At 39.0% G+C, this 27368-nt stretch overlaps 1 protein-coding gene across 1 annotated transcript in view; it reads left to right on the plus strand.

The window, feature by feature from the left end:
- Window positions 1-378: 378 nt before the first annotated feature.
- Window positions 379-27368, plus strand: part of arhgef2b (rho/rac guanine nucleotide exchange factor (GEF) 2b) — a 52698-nt gene continuing 25708 nt past the window's right edge. The window contains exons 1-2 of the mRNA XM_065243062.2: window positions 379-660; window positions 26995-27157. Of these exons, the coding sequence (XP_065099134.1) occupies window positions 595-660; window positions 26995-27157 (229 nt within the window). The 5' untranslated portion in view covers window positions 379-594. The remainder of the gene's footprint in view (window positions 661-26994; window positions 27158-27368) is intronic.

Here is a 27368-nt window from a genome sequence, read left to right on the forward strand (position 1 = left end):
TAAAAAATACTTTAAAATATTTGCTTAGTGTTAGTTTATGTTAGCTTATGCATTAAATAATGTTAAGAAATAGAAGGCTTACGGTATAATCACACATGATTTAGTTTTTAGATTAGATTTAGATAGAATAATGTTAAGCATTAATCGGTTTAGGGGCTATGCTCTTCACATTAGTGTTTTGTTGAGGATTTCCCTTGACTTCCCTTCTTGAACACGCACGCACGGACGCACGCACGCACGCACACCATGTGGCGCATCCTGCTGTAGTCTCTACTGTAGCAGCTGTGATGGGCTGAGTCTCTCGGTGTTTGCCTACTTTAATAGGTCAAGCGGCTGTCAATCAGAGCAATACTAGGCTGCTATTGGTTGAAAGTCTGATTGGGATCAGGATCACACCGATGAAGGCTGTGGAGTTTCCTGTAAAAAACGCTTCATTAAACACAGAGTTTACTACAGACTAAATGGAGATTTAATTTACACGCATTTTTATAGTTTTAAATCTCTCGTTGGATGGTTATTTACTTGGTACGCTACAAATAACTGGATTTTAAACTGCCCGGCTCCTGTTGGTGGAGCTGATTTTATTTCCTCGGCATGTCCCGTCCATCCGATCCGTTACCGAAAACACGCCATGAAAGAATGAAAGATACGAATCAAAAGGTGAGTTATAATAGAGTTATAACGTTGTAACGCTTTATCTTCCAACTTATTATGTCACCCAGTTGTCTTTATTAAGCGTACACATCTGGTTAAATGCACCATTATGTACACACGTTTGCACGGCAAGCAGCATGGTCAACTCAATAACATCCGTTTAGTACATTTATGTTGATAAATGGCTCCTGACACCAACGTGTTGTAAAGGTTTGGTGCGTTTGATTATTTTCCCCAGGGTTCTGATAGGTCTTGCTTTGTGTCTTTATTACGTGCTCAGAGGTAGAAAATTAATTACATTTCCACTTATTTATATGTTTGTGCTTGTACGGTTCGCTATGTCTCTTATAAATGGTCTTTTGTATATCACAGACATGTATATATGTGTGCATACATAGTCCATTGTGCGGTACTATGAACACGTTGTCGGGAGCGCTGAAGGGAATCAATGGGGGAGGGAAATACAAAGAGAGTCACTGCAGTGTGTTACAGGCAGCGCATTTAAACAAATGCTGCATTGCCGTACACATTCACCCGAAGTTTTGACTTATTCTCATCAGGGTTTTAATATGTATGAGTTTATCATCCTAATATACCGGTCCCGCTTTCTTCCTTCCCGTCCTTATCACTATCGTATGATCATCACATCTTTGTTCTTATATTTAGGGTACTTATTGTCTGTGCTCTGCTTTGCTATCATGAATTTGTGAAATCACTTTTTTATTTACACACACACATACATATATATCGAGTTTAGTCGGTTCACTTCTTTGCTTTTCGTATTACTTTTGATAGCGAGCCGATGTCTGTTAAGTGACGTAATTACTTCCCTTTGTACAGTCTGTGCAACGACAGTTCATTTGCATGCTTGCGTATGTAAGCTTTGCATTTCGGTAAAACCTGTAAAATTGACTGTATTCGATCTGGACCTTTTTTAAAGTTGGTTCAAACATATAAATTTTTATGAAAAATTGCATACTTTCTTTACAGTAAGGCACTTACAGTGTACAGTGCTTTTGACCTTCTAGGTGCTGTGTGTTGTCCTTTTACAACTGCAGCCATGTACATGGTCCGAGATAACAGGTAAAATGCAAAGTACATCTGATGGACCATCTATGAAAAATGGATAAAAGGATTTTGGCGAGAAAAAAAGCACAAACACAGTCAGAGAGCCTTCTCAGACAACATCATAAAAGTGAGGTTGCAGTAGATGGTGTGATAGCTGCAAGTATCATTTCCTCTGCCGTGAATGCCTCTTTTTTACTTGGGCTAGTCCCAGAGCCTGTCCCGAATTTGAACCTGGGTTGCACTTTTCCATCAAAAACCATGATTTGGTGCCCATATCCGATTTCAGTGGATATATGCACACATTTCCTGATTCTATTTAATGAAAATAACCATATATTCTATTTACACCGTAAAAAAGTAACAGTTCTGTGTAAATAGTCAGTTGATGATATCTATATTGACCTTATATTGCCAAATACTATTTTGCACCTCAGTATTTTTGTACATTGTGTACATGATTACGTTAATTTAAATTATTTAATGGTTTAATGCTGCAGAATTTGCAATGATACCATAAACAGTAATGTAAAAATCATTATCATTAAGAGCACTCCAGCAACACACACTTACAAAAGTGAAATAGTGATGCTTTTAAGATTGTAGCTGGACCATTATAATGAAAGCTATATTAACAGAATTTACAAAACTCTTAGCTTAGCTAATGTTAACAGTTTACAACAGTAAGCAAGTCAACAAGGCGATAGTATCATCGAAGGCAAGGAACTAAAATCGAAACAGAAAAGGAGAAACCAGGCTTAAGTGTAATTTATAGTCATACGTAGGTTCTACACCATAGGTTATGCATAGGCTGTGCATAGCTCTGACGAACATTGTGGTGCACATTGAATATTGGGATAGCCAAGGCTATGAAGGATACATCTATGGATCCTGGGTTTCAAGGGAAAGTTAAGGGCGATTTATAGTCGTGCGTAGGTCCTACGGCGAAGCAGCGGCGGCGTAGGTTCCGCGTCGGTTTTCATTTATACTTGTGCGTCGCCGTCCACGTCGACGTGCAAACACAGGCGAAACCGCTGGTTGGCAGTAATCACGCGTGTAACCACAGTAGCAGCAGAAGTCGTCACAGAAGAAGAAGCTAAGCAAGTAAACCCACAAACGAAAAAGAAATAGCAACTTGTTGTGTATAATTTGAGAAGACCAGCAATGATGGAAGTAAATAAACAGCGACTTATGTTTCAGTTTGAGTTAAATCACTCCTCAACTTGGCTCATCTTTGTTTTCACCGTCTCAAACGGAAATACCTATGACGCAGTTTTTTTACCTGACGGGAGGGGTTCTGGTGGACCAATCACAGCGCTTACGGTCGGCGTAGAGCTGACGCGCTGTTAGAAATTTTGTGAGGTGCGCATCAGGCTACGCAGAGCTACGCACAGGCTACGGATAGCCTACGCTGTAGCTACGCCGTAGGACCTACGCACGACTATAAATCGCCCTTAATGCCACATTTGAAGGCTGCATGTGAAGGTGACGTCATTGGCCTTAAAATACGGCCTTGGAAGCCGCAGCCCCTGAATTGGGGTGCACCCATAGACTGACGCTTTTCACAAGGTTTGGTCACACCTAAGTAACGTTAGTTATGATGACATAATATTATAAATGGTAAAATAACCAAAATTATTTTTCAATCTTACTTGTGAAAGGTAATCCCATGCGATTAATTCAGCAGGGGTTACTGCAACCGTAAACTGCACAAAATACGGGCATAGTTGCTTGCTCTCTGTTTACTTCAATTGACTCTGGTGCTAGAGAAGAAGTCTCATATTGCTTGTGGGTGACACATGTAATAGCCAAGCTAGTGATTGTAGTCATCAGTTGGGCAGCATAAGGATGGGCATCAGGCAGAACCGGATCTGGGATGAATGTCAGGTGGCTTTGTAGTCTCTACCCATTTGCTCTTGCAGGCTGAGGTGCCTCTTTGTTAGGTGAAACAGCAGGGTAGGATTAGATTCCCGATCCCCGCTGAAAGCATTGTGTTATCAGTTTGCTAGTGATCCACTGATTCACCATCTTCACCATTTCTATTTTTTGCTCGCTCCTCACAGTCTATGTAAATAGTAAAATAGTGCCTATTGTTATCATTTATTCAAAATGATACAGAATCCTTTTCTGTAAAAACCTAAATGTCTTGGTTTTACTTTATGGTTACCAAACTTTTTCCTCCTTTTGTACAGAACAATGTAATTAATACAGCACTGCAACTTCAGTTTGTGTCATCTTACTAAAAAACAAACAAAGGGGAAGCATTAGATTATGATTCAGACTGATCTAACAAACTGAACAAACAAACACCAGCAAACAATGCTGTAAGTTGATTATGACCTGGATTTATAATGGCAGTCACATGAGGCTCATGTTCATATTGCAGAGACAAACTTACTGTGAGATACAAGCATAGACATACACCAGTGTATCTCACACATTGATTTACTCGTGGCGCACCGCCACAGAATCAACAATGGCAGCCACAAATTTGTCATGATTTCCATTTACATTATATTTTACTGTTTAAAATGGCTTAATTCATTGTTGCGAGCGCCCCCCCCCCCCCCTCTTTCTCGCTCATGTTGTGTGCAGCGCTTCGACAGTGCGCGCCTCTTTCTCACATAACAGTGAAAAAGTGGTGGTATTTTCAGTGTCCTACATATACGTTTTTTTGCATAAACGTCAACAGTCATGGATGTTACTGACATAGAAGACGAATGATTGAATTTATCATGACCTTAACGGGACAGGACTCCCGACTAACTTTTTTCACTAGGAGCACAGTGGCCCCCAACTGAAAATTTTAGGGGCGCAACAACAAAATTTAGGGGCACATACCATAAATCAACATGCTAACCAAATATTCACATTTCTACTAAGTAATACACTGTATTATAGGGATGGGCACGAGTACTCGATTGCTCGAGTACTCAAATGTAGCATCGATGATCGATCACGAAATCGATGATCATGTGGGTTTATTTTTATTTTTTTTGTGGATATAGCAGCATTGGATGTCTGGTTAGCGTTACAAGCGCCTGTGGTAGTAAAGACTGGGTCTGGAGATGCGTGTTTGACGTTGTGTTGAGCTAAGCAGACCGGCGTATGACATCAGTAACATTACCATGCGTGATTCAAAAACAAACAGATAATTCCGCGGATCGGCGGGTTGTTACAACCTACAACCGACAACCAAATGCCGCCATAACCAAAAATAAATAAATAAACCCAAATGATCATCATTTTTGTGGTTGATAATCGATGCCACGTTCGAGTACTTGAGCAATCGAGTACTCGTGCCCATCCCTAATAGTGACTTAACGCTGACTGCCCGCAATAATGAATTAAACCGATTTTAAACAGTAAAATATAAATGTAAATGTGAATCATGGAAAATCTATCCGTGGCGGCCAGTGTTGATTCTGTGGCGGTGCGCCATGAGTAAATCCATGTATGGGAAACACTGGTGGAAGACGAAACAAAAGTACAAGCATCTAAAGAAATGTTGTATTTCACCAATTTTTGTTAGAGGTTGAATAATCAGAACCTCTGTATTATTAAAATGAAACAGAAGGAAATTGTTGCCATCCACTCCTTTTGATTCACGTCTGCCACATGCAGCATGACCTGCACAGAAGTGATGCGCATTTGCAGCTGAGCTGTGCAGTAATGAAGTGATTTAGGTCTGCCCATGTAACATGAGCAGCTCGGTTAGGGCAAGCTTGTAAACGGTATGAAAATCACAATCAATTATTACACTCAAGTATTAACTCCCAGGGGTTGACGGCAACGGTTGCTACCTCACTTTTTCATATCACAACTAAAAGGGACTTGAATATTCTGCTGATTTTGATTATACAAATAAAAGTAATAGATTATTTAAAACTGTAAAAATATTTTTGAACGTAAAAATATGTTTTATATTGGCCCGGTCGTAACATTGGTTCAGGTTTTCACTTGCCCTGCCAAAATTTTCACTAACTCCACAAAAAAAAAGATTTCAGTATCACATATTTAAAATAATAATTCAAAAGTCAAATATAATTTAATTTATGATTTGTTAAGACAATTGTCAATTTTGAATGTAAACTCTAAAGGGCTCAATATAGTTGTGCGTACGTCCTATGGCGTAGCCGCGATGGTGTAAGATACTTATCGTTTTTTCATATGAAGAGTTTGGTTCCAGTGTTTCCCACAGGATTTTGAGAGACTTGTGGCGGTGATGACGTCACACTCTAATTAGCATATATGTGACGTCATCACGCGTTTGCGTTTGATCCGGTTTGATCGAGTGTTGGCACCTGAAATATGTTTCACTTCTACTCTTTGATCTGTCACGTTATATTGCATTTTAAAGCAACTGATTGCTATTATTTACATATTAGCAGTTCTGTTGTCAGACAATCTCAGTTAAACATTCAGAAGTGGGAGGGGTAACTCGATTGCGCAGCAGGTCACCTCTCTCGTCGTCATGTGCACGTTGGTTCTTGATATCAACATGACACAGACGAGAAAAACTCGAAACACTGTGTTTAATTTCAGTTTGGGGAGAACATCAGTTTCAGGAACAGTTCTGTGCCTCTGAGAAGTGAATTTGACTTTTTAAAGTTTGTGTCGTGTTATTCAGGAACTGACTTGCCACTGACTTGTTTAAAAGTAAATGCTTAAGCGCTTTTATATTTGAAAGAAACCCGCAAAATAACAGGAAATTACGAAACGTACGTGTATGTTTACAGCTGGTATATAAATCACCATACATTTACATTGAAGTCTTACTGCTGTTGCTCTTCTCATCAATGTCTTGTTATGAGACCCTTTTTATTTAAATGCGAGTTTTATTGTCGCATATAGCGCAGACAATTGGGTGAAAATTTAGAAATATGAGAGAATACACAGTAACTGTTACACAAAGTTACTACAAAACACGTGCGCAGGCATATCGCATTATAGAGAGGGAGAGAACGGGTGTGTGTGGGAAACACTAATGCTAACCTTTTGTCAAGTAATCGCCGTCTTCTCTGTCAGTAAAATCTGTGACTGTTGACGTTTACGCGAAAAAGAAAGTATACGCAGGAACGGACATTGAAACACCGCCACCTTTTCACGCTCATGAGAGAGAGAGAGAGAGAGAGAGAGAGAGAGGCATGCGCTGCATGCAACATAGAAAGGGAGGGGGCGCGCTGGGTGCTTGCAACAATGAATTAAGACGTTTTTAAACAGTAAAATATAAATGTAAATGGGGATCATGAAAAATCTATTTGTGGCGGCCAGCGCTGATTCTGTGGCGGTGCGCCACGAATAAATCAACGTATGGGAAACACTGGGTTCCAAAACCAATAAATCCATTTTGACAAATTTCGGTAAAAACTTGTTTTCTATACCAAGAAAGTGACAAGATGAAAACCACTATTTTCTGGTACAAACTTTCACATAACATCTTTAGGTTATAAAAACATAAAAAATTCAAATCCATAACTTGATTTTCAAAGATTTATTATAAAAACAAATAATTTTTTCCACAAAATGCAATAAGTCCATGACAAGTTTTTTTTTCCTCAAAATTCTATAAATCTATTCAATCAATGTATAAATGTGCATTCATTTTTGCTTTATATTCATTTAGGTGAACAGTTGTACACACTGATAAAAAAAATAAACATTAATGGCATTAATCAAAACACTTACTTTGTCATAGGGCTGTCACTTTTTATTCGATATTCGAATATGCATTCGAACATGACGTGAAATATCCGTATTCTAGGGCTGCAACTAACGATTATTTTAATAATCGATTAATCTGTCGATTATTTGTTCGATTAATCGATGAATCGGATAAAAAACAAAAAACAAGAAAAGCATTCATTTCCAACCCCTTATTCAAAACAGAACTAAAATCTTTAGAAAGTGCACAAACTTGTTGCTTATTGAACACACCTGAGCTGTTACAATAATAATAAAAAAAATAAAAATGGACTAACACAAAAAAATACACATGTATGCTTTACATCTGCCAAATATATAGACTTTTTATGATGCATTTCCCATCAAGAAGCCTCTCTTGGTGGGATCAAAAAGATATATGAGTACACTCTCAGAAATAAAAGTACAAAAGTTGTCACTGGACAGTACCCTTTCAAAAAAGTACACCTTTGTACCCAAAAAGTGCATATTAGTACTTCAACAGTACATATTGGCAGTTCAAAGATACATATTTGTACCTAAATGGTACATATTAGGACCTTTTATAAAGGGTACTGCCCGAGTGACAGCTTTGTACCTTATATTTGACTTTATGTGTTTTCTCTGATCGGATAGCTATCTCATTTGTTAAAACTGTTCCATTACATTTGGCCACATAAAGGCGTCTTGTGAAAACGGAAAATGCGTCTTCTACTCCCGCACAAAATGCAAATACACCATTCATTACTTCGCCTTAAAAAATGTAAGACGATATTTATGCAACAAAAGGCGGCACTTACTGTATGATGTACTGTATGTTGGGCCGGGCACGCGCGTCTCCTTGCTCTGCATGAGCTGGAGCGCGCAGTACAGAACAGCAGGAGAGTGACGCGCGATGATTTAACATACAGGTCTATGACAGGGAAAAGCGTCCATACAACTCTCTCTCAACGTTTTATTTCTTTGTTTAATATCATTGGAGTTTTTTATTCGTTCTAGAAACTTTTTTTACTCGCTGTCGTCGCTCCATAAAGCATAAGCGTGTCGTCTTTGTTTGATTACCTCTTTGCCGGCTACAACTTCCAGGTGACGCGCTTACGTTTGGGGGGAGTAAAACACTGACATGTGGTTTTCCTCTACCTTTGCTGTTTTTTTTATATTTTCCCCGCCGCCCTGTAATTTCTCCGCCCTGTCTATGAGGCGCCGAACTCTGCAAGCAACAGTGCGCGAGAGAGACCGACGCTCCGTCCCAAACCGCATACTTCCATACTATATAGTAGGCGAAAAGCACTACTTCTCGTACTCTTTGCCTACTATATAGTAAGGAATTAGGCAGTTTGGAACGCAGTGCGAGTGTGTTCACTCCGCTTCGCGCTTAACTGAAGTTTTTCCTTTTTTTTATTAAACGTCTCTGCGTCACGCGACACAACGAATCGATAATGAAATTCGTTGCCAACACTTTTAGTAATCGATTTTTATCGATTTAATCGATTCGTTGTTGCAGCCCTACCGTATTCAAACTATAAATAAACCATCCGGTTTTTTAAATGCCATGTGGCACATTTTTTACAGTAACACCTCTTAATAGGAAGGAGGCTGAGAGTGAGACCGACGACGGCAACTGTGCGCAAGAGAGGGAATCAAATGGGACCAAAATGAACCTCATGTGCATGTCAAGATAGAATTATAGTTTGTATATAAAATTACATATTGTTTATAGTGTTAAACATTATAGCAGAATAAAAAGCTTGTGTTAATACGTTCGCATTATGAAATTAGCATGTATAAGGATAATTTCATCATTTTTACAACGCAATGTAAACTTTATATTAAACAACAACAGCATTTGTCTTGTAAACGGATTTTAAATGATGATGTGTTGCCTGTCGCGCGTCACATAGACGACAGAGTCAAGTGAGATCTGCTTTAATCAGCGGTAAGTTTAATTTCATCTCAAGTATCAAAGGGTTTGTGCTCTCTATCATTGAAAACGGGCGAGCAAACAGCACGCGCAGGGTTAATGTACTTGTCAATGACGGCTCACAAACGCGCGGGTTATAGGCTGTATGTGTGCTTGTTGTCAATGAGATTACTTCTCACAAACACGCTCAAGCGCGGGATATGTGTGCTTGTCAATGACGGGCATTAAATCCGTCGAATTTCGCGGAGTTTTCTGCAGAAATCTGCAGGCGCGAATTCCGTTTGGGTCTGCCTATATACTCCTGCTGCTATTTAAGTTGTCACGTTATTGTTTGTAACTGTTCTGAATCGTTTTTTTTATATATATATATATAAGTTTGTTATTCATAAGTTGATAACCTGCTGTTTCAAACATTAAGTAAAAAAGTAATCCAGACAACTCTGTTTATGACTGTCACTGTTAATAATTTTGTGATTGAATCTCCATTACGGTGGGTTTTTTTATGCACACGCGGGGGGGGGGTTAGATATTCGAATATATTCGGATACATTGCATGATATTCGAAATCCGTTCGAATTTGATTTTTCTCAAAAGTGACAGCCCTACTTTGTCATATTAGGAACACTGTCATTGCTGCACGGTTAAACTTGACGTCGTTGCTTAACATTTTCAACACGTTGACTTTAAGTAAAATTATGGAAAGTTTATCATAAGATCCCCTAGGGAACGATTAATCGTTTTTTAAACCGAAATCGCGATTTGGGTGGGTGCGATTTTCGAATCGCAAAAGCTGCGATTATTTCGATTCAGAACTATCACATATAACAATCATCTAGTACGCAGTTTTTGACAGTTCGCTCCATGCGCATTTTACGTTTGATGTGTTTGAACCAATAGAGGGCATTAACACTGAGGTGCTGACTGAACGTCAGATAACGTCATTGCGCGAGCAGCAGTTCAACTCCCCAACAAAGTGTACGGCCATATGATTTCCGCGATGCGGAAAACACAGACAGAATCGCGAAATGCATACAAATGAAATTAACTGCACAAAAAGGAATGTCATGGAAGTTGGCAGATTTTGGATTCAGTGATTTTTAAAACCCATTATAACTCATTAACCGGCAAATGAAAGGACAGAAATGCGCGAAAACATTTCCCTTTTGTGTAATGTTGGACTTAAAGAAAGGTGTGTATATACGTCCGTTTCTCGTCATGCATCGCAAACAATGACAAGCACCTCATCAGACTATAAGCTGGTTTCATTAAAGCCCGGAACACAACAGACGAAAGAGGTACAGTATACTTACTTGCACACGCACATCCACACCGCTTTGAAAGTATATTTAAAGGCACGAGGGTTCATGAAGCGCGCACACAGAGGGCAGTCAGCACACGCTTGATCACTAAACTTAAGTTTTCTTTCTTGTCTAATTGAACATAAACAGCTGGATGTTTATCAGTACATTAAAGCAGAGCAGTTTTAAAGCTGTCTTGTGTCCTAAAGTGACAGACAGTAACCTGGTGCTTTCTGTGTCAGAAATGTTTATTACACACCAAAAATTTTAATCACTCCTTACAATTAACTGAACAAGCTTCTGCAGCTCCACATTTAAAATCGTACAGTGAGGACTGTGCAGTGTTTTATTTGTATTTTTTGCTTATGTTAAATCATAGATTCTAATAACTAATATATTTACATTTATTACAGATGCCTGAGAAGTAAAACAAGATGAGTATAGTCTTATGATTAAAAGAAAAAACTGAACATTTGCTTGTCAGAAGCATTGTTGTAGTGACAGCCAAAATACATTGGCCTATATGTTATTTTAAATAAAACTTTCAATACATTTTTGTTAAACTGTATTTTCTTAATGTTCTTAGATTCAAAAAAAGTGTGTCTGCAGAAGAGCAAAGTCCTGCAGACACCTTGGTACAATGTTTAAGAGGTCTTAAATAAACAGTAGCACAGCATCTTTCTTTGGTGCTATTAAAACCACCACAACAAACCTGGACGTAGCTTTTTTATTATATACTAATGAATCGCACTTTAAATCGCGAATCGCAATTTTGATCAGAAAAATTGCAATTAGATTTTTTCTCCGAATCGTGCAGCCCTAAGATCCCCTGGGGTCAATGTGTTAGCACGAGAGAAGCTAGATGCTGTCGGGAGAACAAGCGATCGTCTCCTGATTGCCTCTCGCGTAAATTATTAGATGTTGACGGCTTACGTTTCTTTCCTGTCACAGAAAACCATCACAGGTTTATCAATGCTATTAAAGTATTATTTCGTTTTTGTTTGTTTGTTGATCACAAAGTACGCACCGCCATTGTTTGTTTACATTGCGTGGAATGGTGCGCTGTAATTTGTGGAGCGGATTTATTGCATTCTGTAGAAAAGGAGGAGTGGCGTTTATTGCGTTTTGGGAAAAAGGGAGAAAAGATGACAGAATAACACGGCGGATATTGGATTTTGCTTAAAATTAAGAATTTACTTTTAAATACTAACCTGATATAATACTGATTTTGACAGTAACTCATTTTTTTCAAAAATGACGTTTATTGCGTTTTGGAACCAAACTCTTCATATATACTTCATATAAACATTGACTTTTACAACCTCCTCTGCACCATGCATTTATCAGACACAGATATTACCTGACACTCTGCTGTCATCATCTTTGATCAGTTTTTTACCATGGCTTTTATTGCTTTGTAGGATAAAATGCTTATTTGGTAGACCTGATAAATAATTTATTCATCATAAAGTTAACATTGTAAATGTCTATGTTTTTTAGTTGAGACTGTTATTTAGGGCAAATCTTTCTAAACACATTTAGATTCTCATTTCTGAGGCGCTATAAGTGACTGATTGTGCTGACAGTGACGTCTTGTGAGTTAAGTGTTGGGACAGATCTGTTGTTTCAACCGTTCATTCATACGAATCCGTTCAAAGGAGTCAGTTCGCGAATCGGACGCGCTGTGTTCTAATCCAGACTGAGCAGCGCAAAACTGTAAACAAAGTGTTACTGGAACAACACGAAAAACATTTCCTCTGTGGATATGATTTGGTTTTCCGACCTTTCGCCATCGAGTCAGTTCTGTTTTGAGTAATAAAAGCAGGGAGACAGTTTAAAGACAGAAAGCTTGCGCGCGTGGCTCTGCTCTCTCTGTCACGCAAACAAAGATCATCATCACTCATTAATCACATGAAATGAGCCTAATCTTTGCACGGACAGTGCACCGCGAGACATAAGCCCATCGCGCTGTTGTACTGGCTGCATAATTCGCGCGATCCCACCATCGTTTACTAAAGCTGTTTGTGAACAAGGCATGGCTGCACACACACGGGACAGGAGCGATCTGCTTGCAGCAAGAGGCAGCGTCACGAGTTCTACAACAACGCTTAGGTGCCCGCAGATGCGCCTGCCAATTAATCAGCCTAATTTTGCAGCAAAATCGTCCAAAGCCGATTTTTTTAAATATGCCAAAAATGGGCCAATTAATCGGCCGGCCGATAAATCGGTCGACCTCTACATATAAATGTTAGGTTAGTAATCCAACAGACACAGAGACTAAGAGATTTTAACCTTACCATGTTTATCTCAATAAACAAACAGACACCAACAGGGCCGGTGTCTGTAACTTAAGAATACAAACAACCTCTGATTTCCAACAGATATTCTATCAAAACCGGTGGCTACCAAAGACTTTAACGTTACAGAACAACACGTAAGCATCTAGTTAGCATCACGTTAGCATTGCATAACTGTTTACAATATATAATTTGAGTTTTCTCTGGCTCCATAATGTAACTTAAAGAGTAACTAAACCCTTAACCAACTTTTTTTAGTTAATGATCTGTAAGAATGATGCTTTATTAGTGCTGTTCATTGATTTTAGTAAGTTTTTTGACATTTGGATATAAAGTGTTTCAAAACTACAATATATGGTGTAAAAACGTCTGAGTGCTGCCCTCTTCAGGTTGAACGGTGGCTACTGCAGTTGAATTTTCCTATTGGATGTTGGGTCCAAAAAAGAACTCGTGACGTAAGCAGGTTCAAGCTTAACACGCCCTTGTTACGATCTCACCACACACTTGGTACAAGCTTAGTTCGTCCCCTCTATCTTCGTTGGGATCTGCCCACTTTTCTTGCATTTTTCAAATATTGCCAGTGGGTGGAGTCAGGCTCTGACCAGGGGTTTAGTTACGCTTTAAAATTAGGACTGCGTGATAAATCGCATGCGATTGTCTCGTGCACCTCTTCAGTAAAGCCAGTTTATTGATTAGTAGTAAATCACCATCAGCTGCTTTCAGAAGCGGCAACCGGCAGCCGGTTCTGAGAGCAGGTGATGCTGCTTTACTACTAACAACGAGATGCGCGTGGCAGCCGGTTCTGAGAGCAGGTGATGCTGCTTTACTACTAACAACGAGATGCGCGTGGCAGCCGGTTCTGAGAGCAGGTGATGCTGCTTCACTACTACCAACGAGATGCGCGTGACAATCACATGCAATTTATCGTGCAGCCCTACTTAAAATGTGTTTACTTACGAGTAGATTCCTGGAGAAACCAGCATTGAACTGCCACACTGAAGCAGTCACTTGCAGGGCCGTATGCAGGATTTTATATATACAGAGGTCCATATATGTATTTTTCTATGTCATGCACTCCAGGAAAAAAATCGTATTTCTCTGCTCTAAGTTACATATATTAATTTGAATACATCAGAAACCAAAGAAACAAATAACTAAAGATTTTAAACCATATCAGTAAGCAGAAGACGTGTGTTGGTAATTAGGAATAACTGGGCTGTGTCAGTAAAGTAAACATAGGCTAACTGAATAGGATAATTTTAATGAATTAACAAAAGGCTACCAAGAATAAGTATATTCAATTCATTCACAATATGCACACTATCATTATACACTTAATATGCTGAAATACAACATCATTAATTCAATGGCGGAACTAGGATTTTACAAATGGAGCGGACAATACTACTTTGGGGGGGGGGTCCATTTCCAATGAAAGAAAACTGTTATTATTATTAAAAAGTATAAATGATTCTATGATTACTTCACATTACCCCATAAATATTCCTCTTTCCATGCATGCTTTACGGTATGCATTATTATAACTAACTTTAAGATGTAATGCAAGGCTGAATTTTAAACTTCTCACATTTAACACGTGTGAAAAGATCTGAAAGCCATTACCAACAACAAGAAACCTCCCCCAATCACTGAGGCCAACCTGCAGCTTGCTGAAGATAGGGCTGGGACGGTTGTAATTACCAGTGGTGGAGTCAACCAACGGTCGGGAAGTGAGCCCCGTGGTGGTGTGCACCTCACAAATTATGAAAAATATAAAGTACAATCTCGCCCAGTGAGATGTCTTCAGGTTCGTGTTAACCCAAACCCAAAAAAAGCAGACGCGGAGTTAATGCGCTAATTTGCAAGGGTAAGGACTGCAAGGGTAATTTGCTTTGCGATTCAGTATCGATTTCAAGCAGGTCTTTTTAATGGGGAACGCGATGTATCGGCACAGCCCTATTGCTTCACGGGACCGCTCCGCTTCCCACCTCTTCAAAGTGCTTTAGAGCGTCTTTCGTTGCTAAGTAACCTAAGCATTGCTTGACGCTGTGACGAGCACCCACCGGCGGAGAAAGAATTTGGCGCCTATAAACATGCACGTTTGTTAAGATCTGTATAACTGATCATCGTTTACATTTTTATATTTCAAAATATATGTATGCATTATGTATAAGACCTATATGCATCAATGTGCACGTGCGCATACGCGTATGCGCCCACACGCACACACAAAATCAATCTATAACCTCCGCACCACCGCGGTGAATTTGTGCATTACCACTGCCGTGATAAAAAACTGCTACCGTCAGAGCCCTAGCTGAAGACCTGAAATGAGTTCTACTCTAGATTTGAAACGCCCAGGCTAGCACCCCACACCCGCTACGATCATCTCTCCACACAACCACTAACACCTCTAGCAACCCCCCTCTCCCCCATACCTGCACATCAGATCTGTGAAGAAGGTGTGCGCCAAGTCTTCAGAAAAATAAAAGAAGAAAGACACCAGCCTGTCTGAAAACCTGTGCTAACCAGAGTCGTATAATAACAGAGTTACGAAACGCTTTGATCTCGCCGCCGCGTGGTCACGTGATTCATTTAACGTTCTACAGTTCCAAACCAAGCAGGGCTGTCAATCTGTTTGCATAGGTTTTCAGCTATTTTAGGTAAATATTAGCTTGTAATGGGAATTGATTACTATACTTACTATGTTTATAACGTTTTTTTACTAGGGAGTGATGGAAATGTAAATCAGTTAATAAAGATAAACATTTAATTGTGACCCAAAGATAACTGTGGTTATCTATACCAACTACAGCAACACAGTTTATCTTTTATTTTTGTAGCAAAATATGGCTTTATAAATGGCTATCAATCTGCTAAAAACATAATTCCTACACTTTTACTATATTAAAACCACAAAAAAGATCGCCAACGCGGTTATTTGTAACAGTGAAGCATAGCAGAAACATATATTTTTTTTTAAATTCATATTTTAAATTCACATTAAATGTTAATATAATCATACATGATTTTCGAGGATACATCACTCGTATTACTTACCAAACACAATGAAACACATAGCAGCATTGTGAAGCAGTGTGACTTTCTTATAAGGCATATAGCTTGTCGCTGTTGCCCCCTAGTGTTACTCGTAATATATAAAAAAAGTATAAAGTAGATGGCCACCAGTAATAAAATATTAAACCATTAAATCTATATTATTCACACATTATACACAACTCATTAAAATATAATTTTTTTTACTAGTTATTATTAACGATAATCATTACCTACAGCAGAGTTCATAAAATATCACTGTTAACTATATTAATGAAATGTCCGAAAATGTAAAGAGAAACGGTAATTTCATCGATTTACCAGCAGGTGCCATTGAAATGAATGGGCTTCAGTGCTTCGTTTGGAACTATGCGTCACTACCGGTCACAACATGAAACGCTGTTACTTCCGCATTCCATTCTTACAACGGACGTCTATGTGAGTGTCGTAACTCTATTATTATACGACTCTGGTGCTGACTGGCTGGCCCCCATCTTCACACAGATCTTTAACAGATCACTAGAGCTGTGCGAAGTCACCCCATGCTTTAAATGCTCTACTATCATCCCTGTCCCAACGAAATCCAAAATGAATGGACTTAATGACAACAGACCTGTCGCTTTAACGTCTGTGGTCATGAAGTCTTTTGAGAGGTAGGTGTTGGCTTTTCTGAACGACATCACTGGACCCTTAAGGGCTCGTTATAGTTGTGTGTAGGTCCTACGGCGTAGCCGCGGTGGCGTAGGTTCCGCATCCGTTTTCATTTATATTTTTGCATCGTCCTCAGCATCGATGTGCAAACACACGCGGAAACCGCTGGTGGGCAGTATCCATGCGTGTAACCACAGCAGCAGCGCGACCATCAGAGAAGAAGAAGCTTGGCAAGTTAACCCACAAATGAAGAAGAAACAGCAACTTGTTGTGTATGATTTGAGAAGACCAGCAATGATGGAAGTAAATAAACAGTGACTTTTGATGCAGTTTGAGTTAAATCACTCTATGACGCAGTTTTTTTACCTGATGGGAGGGGTTCTGGTGGACCAATTACAGCGCTTGCGGTCCGCGTAGAACTGACGCGCTGTAAAAATGTTTGCGAGGTGCACGTCAGGCTACGCAGAGCTTCGCACAGGCTACGGATAGCCTACAGCGTAGAACTTACGCACGACTATAAATCGGGCTTTACTAGGCTCTCTGCAGTTTGCTTACCGAGCAAACAGGTCAGTGGATGATGCAGTCAACATGGGGCTGCACTTCATCCTGTAACACTTAGACAGACCAGGGACTTACAAGGATCCTGACGGTAATCACCTGCGATTATGAATGCGATATTTCCCCGCTTGTCAGTGAACCACGGCTCTGTGTAGTAAATGCCATTCCATCTGAAAGCAGCTGATGCCGATTTATTACTAATCAAGGAACCGGCTTTACTGATGAGATGCGTGTGACAATCGCGTGTGATTTATCATGCAGCCCTAGTTTTTATTGTTTTGGAGTAAAAATTTGTGAATATTTGGCACTCGCTATAGCTTTTAAATTAATGCTCATCACAGTTTTAAAATATGGGAGTAAAAGGTAGTTTTAAAGTAAAATTAATGAGTTAATAATTTTATAGACTATGGAAGCTATAGTATGCATTATTTTACCCTCAACAGTTATATGTGGTTAACAGTGTGGATGTTATTATATTTAAATGAAATAAAAATGTCAAAAGATACATTAATACTTTAACAAAATATTATGCAGAATGCTCTTTAACCAAATGTTTAATGCTATAATGATCCAAAAACAGATATCTGTGAATCTAAACATATCTTTGCAGTGTTTCCCATACATTGATTTATCTGTGGCATTAGTGTTTCCCACACATATCCGTTCTGATGTGAGTCTGTGTCCGAGCTCTCTCCCTACGTTTGATGCGGTATGCCTTTGCACGTGTTCTGTAGTAACAGCAATTGTGTATTCTCTCATATTTCTGAATTTGCAACAAATTGTCTGCGCTATACAGGATATACAATAAAACTACCACTCGTATTTAAAATAAAATAACGCAGCAACACTGATGAGAATAGCAACATCAGTAAAGCCTCAATGTAAATGTATGATGATTTTGTCAGATGAGGGCGCGTTTTTAGCAGCAGTTAAAAAAAAGAGCTGATTGGATTAAACAAGGAGTTATTGGGTCGTGGGTTGTTACTGGGTCGTGTTTAGTCACTATTTTGTAGACAACAGAATAGGGCTACAACTAACGATTATTTTAATAATCGATTAATCTGTCGATTATTTGTTCGATTAATCGATGAATCGGATAAAAAACAAAAAACAAGAAAAGCATTCATTTCCAACCCCTTATTCAAAACAGAACTAAAATCTTTAGAAATTGCACAAACATGTTGCTCCTTGAACGTACCTGAGCTGTTACAATAATAATACAATTAAATAAAAATGGACTAACACAAAAAAATACACATGTATGCTTTACATCTGCCAAATATATAGACTTTTTATGATGCATTTCCCATCAAGAAGCCTCTCTTGATGGGATCAGAAAGGTAGTATATGAGTACACTCTCAGAAATAAAGGTACAAAAGTTGTCACTGGACAGTACCCTTTCAAAAAGGTACACCTTTGGTACCCAAAAATTGCATATTAGTACTTTAAAATACATATTAGCAGTTCAAACATACATATTTGTACCTAAATGGTACTAGGACCTTTTATAAAGGGTACAAAAAAGGCGGCACTTACTGTATGTTGTACTGTATGTTGGGCCGGGCACATGCGTCTCCTTGCTCGGCATGAGCTGGAGCGCACAGTACAGACCAGCAGCAATGATTTTACGTACAGGTCCATGATGGGGAAAAGCGTTCATACAACTCTCTCTCAAAGTTTTATTTTTTTTGTTTAATATAATTGGATTTTGTCATTGGAGTTTTTTATTCGTTCTAGAAACATTTTTTACCCGCTGTCGTCGCTCCATAAAACATAAGCGCGTCGTCTTTGTTTGTTTACGTCTTTGCCAGCTAACTTCCAGGTGACGCGCTTACGTTTTGGAGGAGTAAAACACCGACATGTGGTTTTCATCTACCTTTGCTGTATTTTATCTTTTCTCCGCCCTGTCCTTTCTCCGCCCTGTCTATGAGCTGCCGAACTCTGAAAGCAACAGTGCGCAAGAGAGACCGACGCTGCGTCCCAAACCGGATCCTGCCATACTATATAGTAGGCGAAAAGCACTACTTCTCGTACTGTTTGCCTACTATATAGTATGGAAATAGGCAGTTTGGGACGCAGCGCGACTGTGTTCACTCCGCTCCGCCCTTAACTGAATTTTTTTTATTTTTTTTATTATACGTCTCTGCGTCATGCGACACAACGAATCGATAATGAAATTCGTTGCCAACTCTTTTAGTAATCGATTTTTATCAATTTAATTGATTCGTTGTTGCAGCCCTACAACAGAACAAATAATATGTAAAAAATATGTGTTAAAATGCAATATAATGTGGCAGATCAAAGAGTAAAACACGACGCAATGACGTCACATATATGCTAATCGGCATGTGACATCATCACCGCCACAGTCTCTCAAAATCCTGTGGGAAACACTGCTTTGACATGACTTTAACTCTCCCATTCATTTTAACTTTTAAAGGACAAGTTCGCTATTGTACACTTAAAGGGGACAGAGAATGAAAAACCATTTTACCTTGTCTTTGTTGAATAATGGTCGTCTACCCGCATTCACAAACATACAAAAAGTGCTAGACATGCTAAACATCTCAGTCTCATAGAAATTCCTCTTTTAGAAATGTCAGCCAGAAAACGTCCCAATCTGAAAAACTGATGCTTATGACATCACAAGCATCTCACTGCCCCTCCACTTTAAAATAATTGGCTACATTTTTTGAGTGGCAGCAAAGTCATCCAATCAGTAATGAGATTGCAAGTTAAGCCAGTAGGGGGAGCCAAATAGCTGCAAAACCACTTGTTTAAAATCCCCCACCCTAATAGAACTATCTGAGAGAGGTTTTTAGGAAGCTTCTAAGGCATTACAGACCCAAACAAACAAAAAATTTTTGTCTACATGTCACATCACAGAACAAGAATAAATAAATACCCCGTTCAATCATTCCATGTCACCTTTAAAGCCCTGTTTTCAGATTGTTTATTATGAAATAGAACGGTTTTGACTGAAATTTGGACATTTGATGCTGGCCCGTGATGACGTGATGACGTATGTCGCATTTACATTCCTGACAGCGTACCTGAGAGCAAGAGCAGCGAGGTGGAGATACTAGCAGCGGTTGATGTGCGGCCAAAAAGTAAACTAATTACTTAACCGAGCATCGCTGTACAAATTACTTGTTACTGTTAAACTGAAGTGTTAACTAGTTGTGTTATATAGGGAAAACTCTGTACCACTGTGGTGTCAGTAACTACCTTTACTGACTATATTTAAATTAGACATGGGCCGGTTTGAGATTTTGGCGGTATGACAACCGTAAGCAAAAATACCACGGTTTTGCGGATTGCCATTGTAACACTAAAATGTGTTATTTTCAAATGTCTGCATATAAAAACATCAACTTTTCAACTGCACATAATTCATTTTACTTTTAAGCAACAAACAACAAACGTTTATGCCAGGTAAAAATAAAGCTTTTAAATCATAATATTCTTTCAAAAATATGTAATTGAAATGTAAACATGAATTAGTTTTAATTCATGAATGAATGATTTAATTCATTTTGTGTAAACACAGTTCATACCTTGAAAATGGTATCACAGAAAATTTTTGTGGTTTTGAAACTTGACTATTTAAAACCTCGGTATACCTTGAAACCAGTAACCGGCCCATGCCTAAATTAAATCAAATTTTCACATTCTAGTTGTACTGACGCACGTTTACTTAATATTTAATTAGACAGATCCATCTTTTCTATTCATTTTCCATTAAATTATGTGATCTGATGAGTAGGGCTGCACGATTAATCGTTTTAAAATCGAAATCGCGATTTGGATGGGTGCGATTTTCGAATCGCAAAAGCTGCGATTATTTCGATTCAGAACTATCAAATATAACAATCATCTAGTACACAATTTTTGACAGTTCGCTTCATGCGCATTTTACGTTTGATGCGGTTTAACCAATAGAGGGCATTAACACTGAGGTGTCAGACTGAACAAAGTCAGATAACGCCAATGTGCGAGCAGCAGCTCAACTCCCCAACAAAGTGTACGGCCATATGATTTCCGCAATGCGGAAAACACAGACAGAATCGCGAAATCCAAGCATACAAATGGAATTAACTGCACAACACGGAATGTCATGGAAGTTGGCAGATTTTGGATTCAGACATTTTTAAAACCCATTTTAACTCATTAACCGGCAAATGAAAGGACAGAAATGCGCGAAAACATTTCCCTTTTGTGTAATGTTGGACTTAAAGAAATGTGTATATACGTCCATTTCTCGTCATGCATCGCAAACAATGACAAGCGCCTCATCAGACTATGAGGTTTCATTAAAGCCCGGGACACAGCAGACGAAAGAGGTACAGTAGTTTCTTGCACGCGCACATCCACACCGCTTTGAAAGTATATTTACAGGCACGAGGGTTCATGAAGCGCGCACACAGAGAGCAGTCAGCACACGCTTGATCACTAAACGTAAGTTTCTTTCTTGTCTAATTGAACATAAACAGCTGGATGTTTATCAGTATATTAAAGCAGAGCAGTTTTAAAGCTGTCTTGTGTCTTAAAGTGACAGACAGTAACCTGGTGCTTTCTGTGTCAGAAATGTTTATTACACACCAAATATTTAAATCACTCCTTACTCTTAAGTGAACAAGCTTCTGCAGCTCCACATTTAAAATCCTACAGTGAGGACTGTGCAGTGTTTTATTTGTATTTTTTGCTTATGTTAAATCATAGATTCTAATAACTAATATATTTACATTTATTACAGATGCCTGAAAAGTAAAACAAGATGAGTATAGTCTTATGATTAAAAGAAAAAACTGAACATTTGCTTGTCAGAAGCATTGTTGTAGTGACAGCCAAAATACATTGGCCTATATATTATTTTAAATAAAACTTTCAATACATTTTTGTTAAACTGTATTTTCCTAATGTTCTTAGATTTAAAAAAAAAAGTGTGTCTGCAGAAGAGCAAAGTCCTGCAGACACCTTGGTACAATGTTTAAGAGGCTTTAAATAAACAGTAGCACAGCATCTTTCTTTGGTGCTATTAAAACCACCACAACAAACCTGGATGTAGCTTTTTTATTATATACTAATGAATCGCACTTAAAATCACGAATCGCAATTTTGATCAGAAAAATTGCAATTAGATTTTTTTCTCCGAATCGTGCACCCCTTGAGTTTAAAGCTCCGTTTTACCCTGTTTGTTTCTTCAGCGACTGCCGTGAGGCAACTGGGTCCTAAAGTACATCCTTTTTCTCACAACATACAGACCATAGTCACAGACAGATGACTTGCTGATTTCTCCTGTGTTTATATCAAAATCTGATTTATTCACTGTTTTATCTGAACTGGATTAACATTTATCTTAAGACCCCAAATGTGCCATGATTAATGTTAATGTTATTTAGTTGATGTTTATGCAAACAAAAGTGCACGTACATGTAAAATACTTTTAAAATTAAAATTTTTAATTTTTAGCTAAGGACTTGAGTTACTGTGATCTGTGAAAATGACTGAAAATCTGTGGTAGTGTCATAGTGATGTAAAATATATATACCATTTCATCTCTAGTTGCACTTTGTGTACATTTGATTCATGCTGCGTTAACGTGTCACTACTATTGCACTTTAATGCTGCTTCTGCCACCTTATGACAATGGATTTAAACTTCAAATTAGATAGTCTGTCATCAATGACAGCTCATTGGATGGAAATTGCCCTTCCTGTTACATATTTTTTTATACCTTCATAAATATCATTACCGCAAAAAATCTTAAAATATCATGATATAATTTTGAGGCTGTATTGCCCACCCCTAGACTGCAGTGAGTTTCAGGTTATATGAGATTTTCAAAAAAAATTCAAATTTGATCTTTGCATGAGCTATATATGCAAACCTGAATGACTACCACAGGCTCTCATGAAGGATTCGCCTGTTTACGGCTGTATGTTCTTCCACCAGAGATGAAGTTAAGTGGTGGTTCGGAATGGTCAATTAGTCATCCACTGTCCAACTTGTCTATTAGGGAGCTTGACTAGTAAGCCAAGTAGTTTTTGTAATCAACATTTGGTAATAAAACCCAGATTTTTGTCTAATATCTTAAACCTGAGGGTACACTTTAAAGCTGAAGGTAGGTGCATGGCCTGACAGAGATGGAGGAGTGTGTGCTTAGATTCTGTGCATCGGGTTAGCACTACCTCCACATCGTTTCAAGCAAGGAGAAACCCTGACCAGAATCACAAGTTATTACTACATTATTAAGAACCTTCAACAATACAGTCTCAGTAGAGCAACGTTTTTAAAACCCAGATTGAAAAATTTCAGGGATTCTATTTTGAGGACTTGTTGTAGGACTGTTTCTTCACAAAGACACAAGAAGATACATCAGCAAACACAAGTGTTGGTAGTAGCATTAATAATATTGAAAAGAGTTTTCAGTCTATAATGTTCTTGTGAAGTAAAAATTACACGATTGTCAAGTGTGGTAACCAAAAATGTGTAATTTAATATGGACATGCCACGACTGCCCTTAGGGCGCACTCACATTATCCAAACCAAACCATGCCCCAGTGCGATTGTCACCCCTCACTACTTCCCCAGATGCACGCACTCACACTGTACTTTTATCGATCCGAGCCCGGGTGCGCTTTCGTCATTAAGATGCAATTGTTTTGAAAAAAGCAGGAAGTAAAGCGCTCTCTTAACACTGGAGCCCATCGTAATGATAAGTCTGTGTTTTATATTCAGAGTTGTTTGGTGCGCGATTACAGACAGCCCTCTTACACTTCATCATATTGTTTAGTTGATCTGTTACGTGTGCAGCTCAGACATTCACGTAACCCTGCTGCGCATCAAAAGGTTTTTACGGAGGCAGATGAAGGTGAGTGGTCACGCAACTGACATCTTCACTTTTTGAACCGCACTCCAGACCACCTCTGCAACCCGGCCGGGGCACGATTAACCAATCCACACCCGGGCACGGTACAGAGCGATCACACTAGTCAAACGAACCAGGCTTTGGGGGTCAAACGCGCCCGAGCGTGGTTTGGTTTGGATAGTGCGAGTACACCCTTAGACTTAGAAGTCTTTTGTTATCATTTTAGAGATTAGCGGTGTGGTGTCGTCTTTTTAGCTCTGCCTCCACTCTGCCAGCTCCGCCTTACTGTCTGACAGTAAATGATGTTATGTTTGTATGATCTCATTTGACACCTCTTAACATAAAGGACTGCCCGATCCCCCGGGGCCAGCGTAAGAGACGCTCGGGCCAGTTAACAGTATTGTCACTGGCCTGACTAAAATATATTTTTTGCCTGTGGCTGTTTTTCTGTATGTAATCCTATGCAATGTTACCATCAGGACTTCTTAAGCTTTGCGAACGTTAACTTTGCAGTAATGTCATGAGGTTTCTCTTACATTATTGGCTGTTGTGGACACTGTTGCGTGTTACGTCAGCAGGTAGAGCAAAGAAACATTAAGATGGCGGCAGCGCCACGCCCTTTGATTATGAGGCCAAAGGAAAACATGATTATTTAACATCACTGAAGCAAATATTTACTTGCCGTTAGTTTCCTGGTAAAGCAGAGTCGGGAGGCTTTTTTTTGTTGGAACAAGCAAGTGCCATAAACAAAACCTCGAAGCTCATGAGAAATGCCGACAGCACATAGCATGCACAGTGTCTAAAAGAGTTGCCAATAACTAGGGTGGCCATTCGTGCCAGTTCCGCTGGACACGTCCCGAACATGTTTTCGGGTTCGTTCTCCGGAAGTCGCGTTGGTCGACCGCATACGTCATCAAGGTTTAATATTTCAGGTTTAATTTCAGAAAAGCAACCGTTACATTTCAAGGTAAGAATGAAACTACAATGATTGTATGTCTTAAAAGAAATAAATCTTAATTTTCTAATGTATTTTAACTGAAATGTGATGACGTATGCGACCGAGCAACACGACTTCCGGAGAACGAACCCAAAAACATGTTTGGGACGTGTCCGGCGGAACTGGCACGAATGGCCACCCTACCCATAACCCTTCATTGGATCCACCCGACCGGACCAGTATAAAAAATTATTTGTGCTGAGCCTTGTTTGACATTTTGCACTTGATCAATTGTTTCTTTTTCATTGCATAGTAACCTATGCATTGGGTCGGATCAGGTCAGCTAACTTTTGGGGTTTTTTCCACTGGGTACAGTATGTAGTACCCAATACTTTTTTTTAGTACCACCTCATTTGGGGTTCCAAGCAAGTTGAGCTGATACTGAAATGTGACGTGAAAACAGTAGATCACTGATTGGTCTGAAAGAATTGGCACTTCTAGCATCAATGCTAAACACAAAATTAGCTTTACCATCATGCTAGCTAGCACTGTCTCAAGTAAACCTGTTGTCATCTGTGCTTTGTTGTAAGTTCCCAAACTCCCTTTTAGTGATGAAAAACATCTACAGGTTGAGAATATTACTGGTTACATTTATTATAATTATAACAGTGTTTTCCTTGCAGTTTGTGGCAGCACATTGACTGACGCAATGCGTGTTTGTACAGAAACATGTGAGACAGAGGTAGTGATAAACTCAATGTGCAAACATCTGTTTGTGGTGGTTCATTTTCAATGGAAATTCAATGGAAAAGCTATACGGCCCGGGACCCGTACGATTCCGGGTCTATATTTTAAATGGTCAGTCTTTTACAGTTGAATTAATTCAGGTCCCGGGTCTGATTAACATTGTGTGCAAAACCCGAATCGATCATGATCAGAGTCTATCAGCGCTAATGCACTAAAGAACATGTGCAGTTTCAAGCGTGAAAGAGCTCAAACAGGCTTTTTTATGTAAGCTGACTCAACATATAAAAATGCAAAGCTGTAATGGTGTCCCGGTGACGGGTGACTTTACAAGTAGACTTCTGAATCTAAAAATAATGAGTGGATTAAGCTCTTTTAATCTGCAAAAGAGGAACAGAAAGAGAAAGGGACTTTTACTGCTTCTGCTTTATATAATAGACACTGAAGAAAGCTACATAGACAGTTATAATAATTGGTTACATTGAAAATATTTAGACCTATTTATAATCTACAGACCTGCACTGTCTATCATTAATATACATAATATACATATATGATTTTATTCAATAGAGTTTGATACTCTTTCTACACTTTTCACAATGTTAAAAAACTGAAATAAAATACAGTGTTTTGCGTTTTCCTCGTCTGTGTCATGTTTGCACATCTGATATCAGGAAGCAAGGTAATGTGCACGTGATGATGAGACGTGACGCGCTGCACAAACGAGTTACCCCTCCCACTTTTAAATGTTTTACTGAGATTTCTAATCCCGTCCGAATTGACCATTAATATTACAGACGTCCTGTGGTAAAATTACATTACGCCATCTACCCCTGTAAAACTAATGCCGTCCGAATAGGCTTAACAGTGACCACATTTACATGGACCCTCAAATGCAATGTGGGATTTTATACTTTACCTTATGTAAACACAAAACTTCCATATAAAGGGACTTCACATTGGGCGCAGCTATTCGCTTGGGCCCTAAGAAATACACACAAATAGATTAGATTTATTTTGGGAATGGTGGAAGAATGGTTTTTTTGCTTATCGGACAAATGAAAGGGTTTGGAGCTTTGAGGGTTTTACTTGCCTAAGGAGATCGATTACTCATTAAATGCAATCAACATATGTTTACAGCACCACCCACTTTAATGTGTAGTTGCCAAAAATGTTGAAAACTCAAAAGTTTTTTCTTACTTTTCTTACTGGTATTAAGCTTAAAGCAATTGTGTTTTTGTTTCTTATCTGGGTGCAGAACAAAGAGAAGGAGCGGATGAAGGCTCGGGAGAAAGAGACAAAAGAGCGTGAGGCGCGTTACAGCAATGGTCACCTGTTCACTTCCCTCAGCGTGTCTGCTACCACACTTTGCTCTGCCTGCAACAAGAGCATTACTGCAAAAGAGGCCCTCAGCTGTCCCAGTGAGTAATGAACACAAACACTACATAACTCATACACTCATGAATAAAAGGGAGTACTACTAACACAGTCTCACCCCATGTCGTCAATATTTGACGACACTTGACCATTCGTCATATGTTGACGCGAAGGGTATACCTTTCGCGTCATTTTTTGACGAACTGGGGACTTCAATACTATTACGTCCGTTGCATTCTCTTTCCTATTTTCTTA

The sequence above is a fragment of the Paramisgurnus dabryanus genome, chromosome 13, assembly GCF_030506205.2.
Source record: "Paramisgurnus dabryanus chromosome 13, PD_genome_1.1, whole genome shotgun sequence".
NCBI lineage: Eukaryota > Metazoa > Chordata > Actinopteri > Cypriniformes > Cobitidae > Paramisgurnus > Paramisgurnus dabryanus.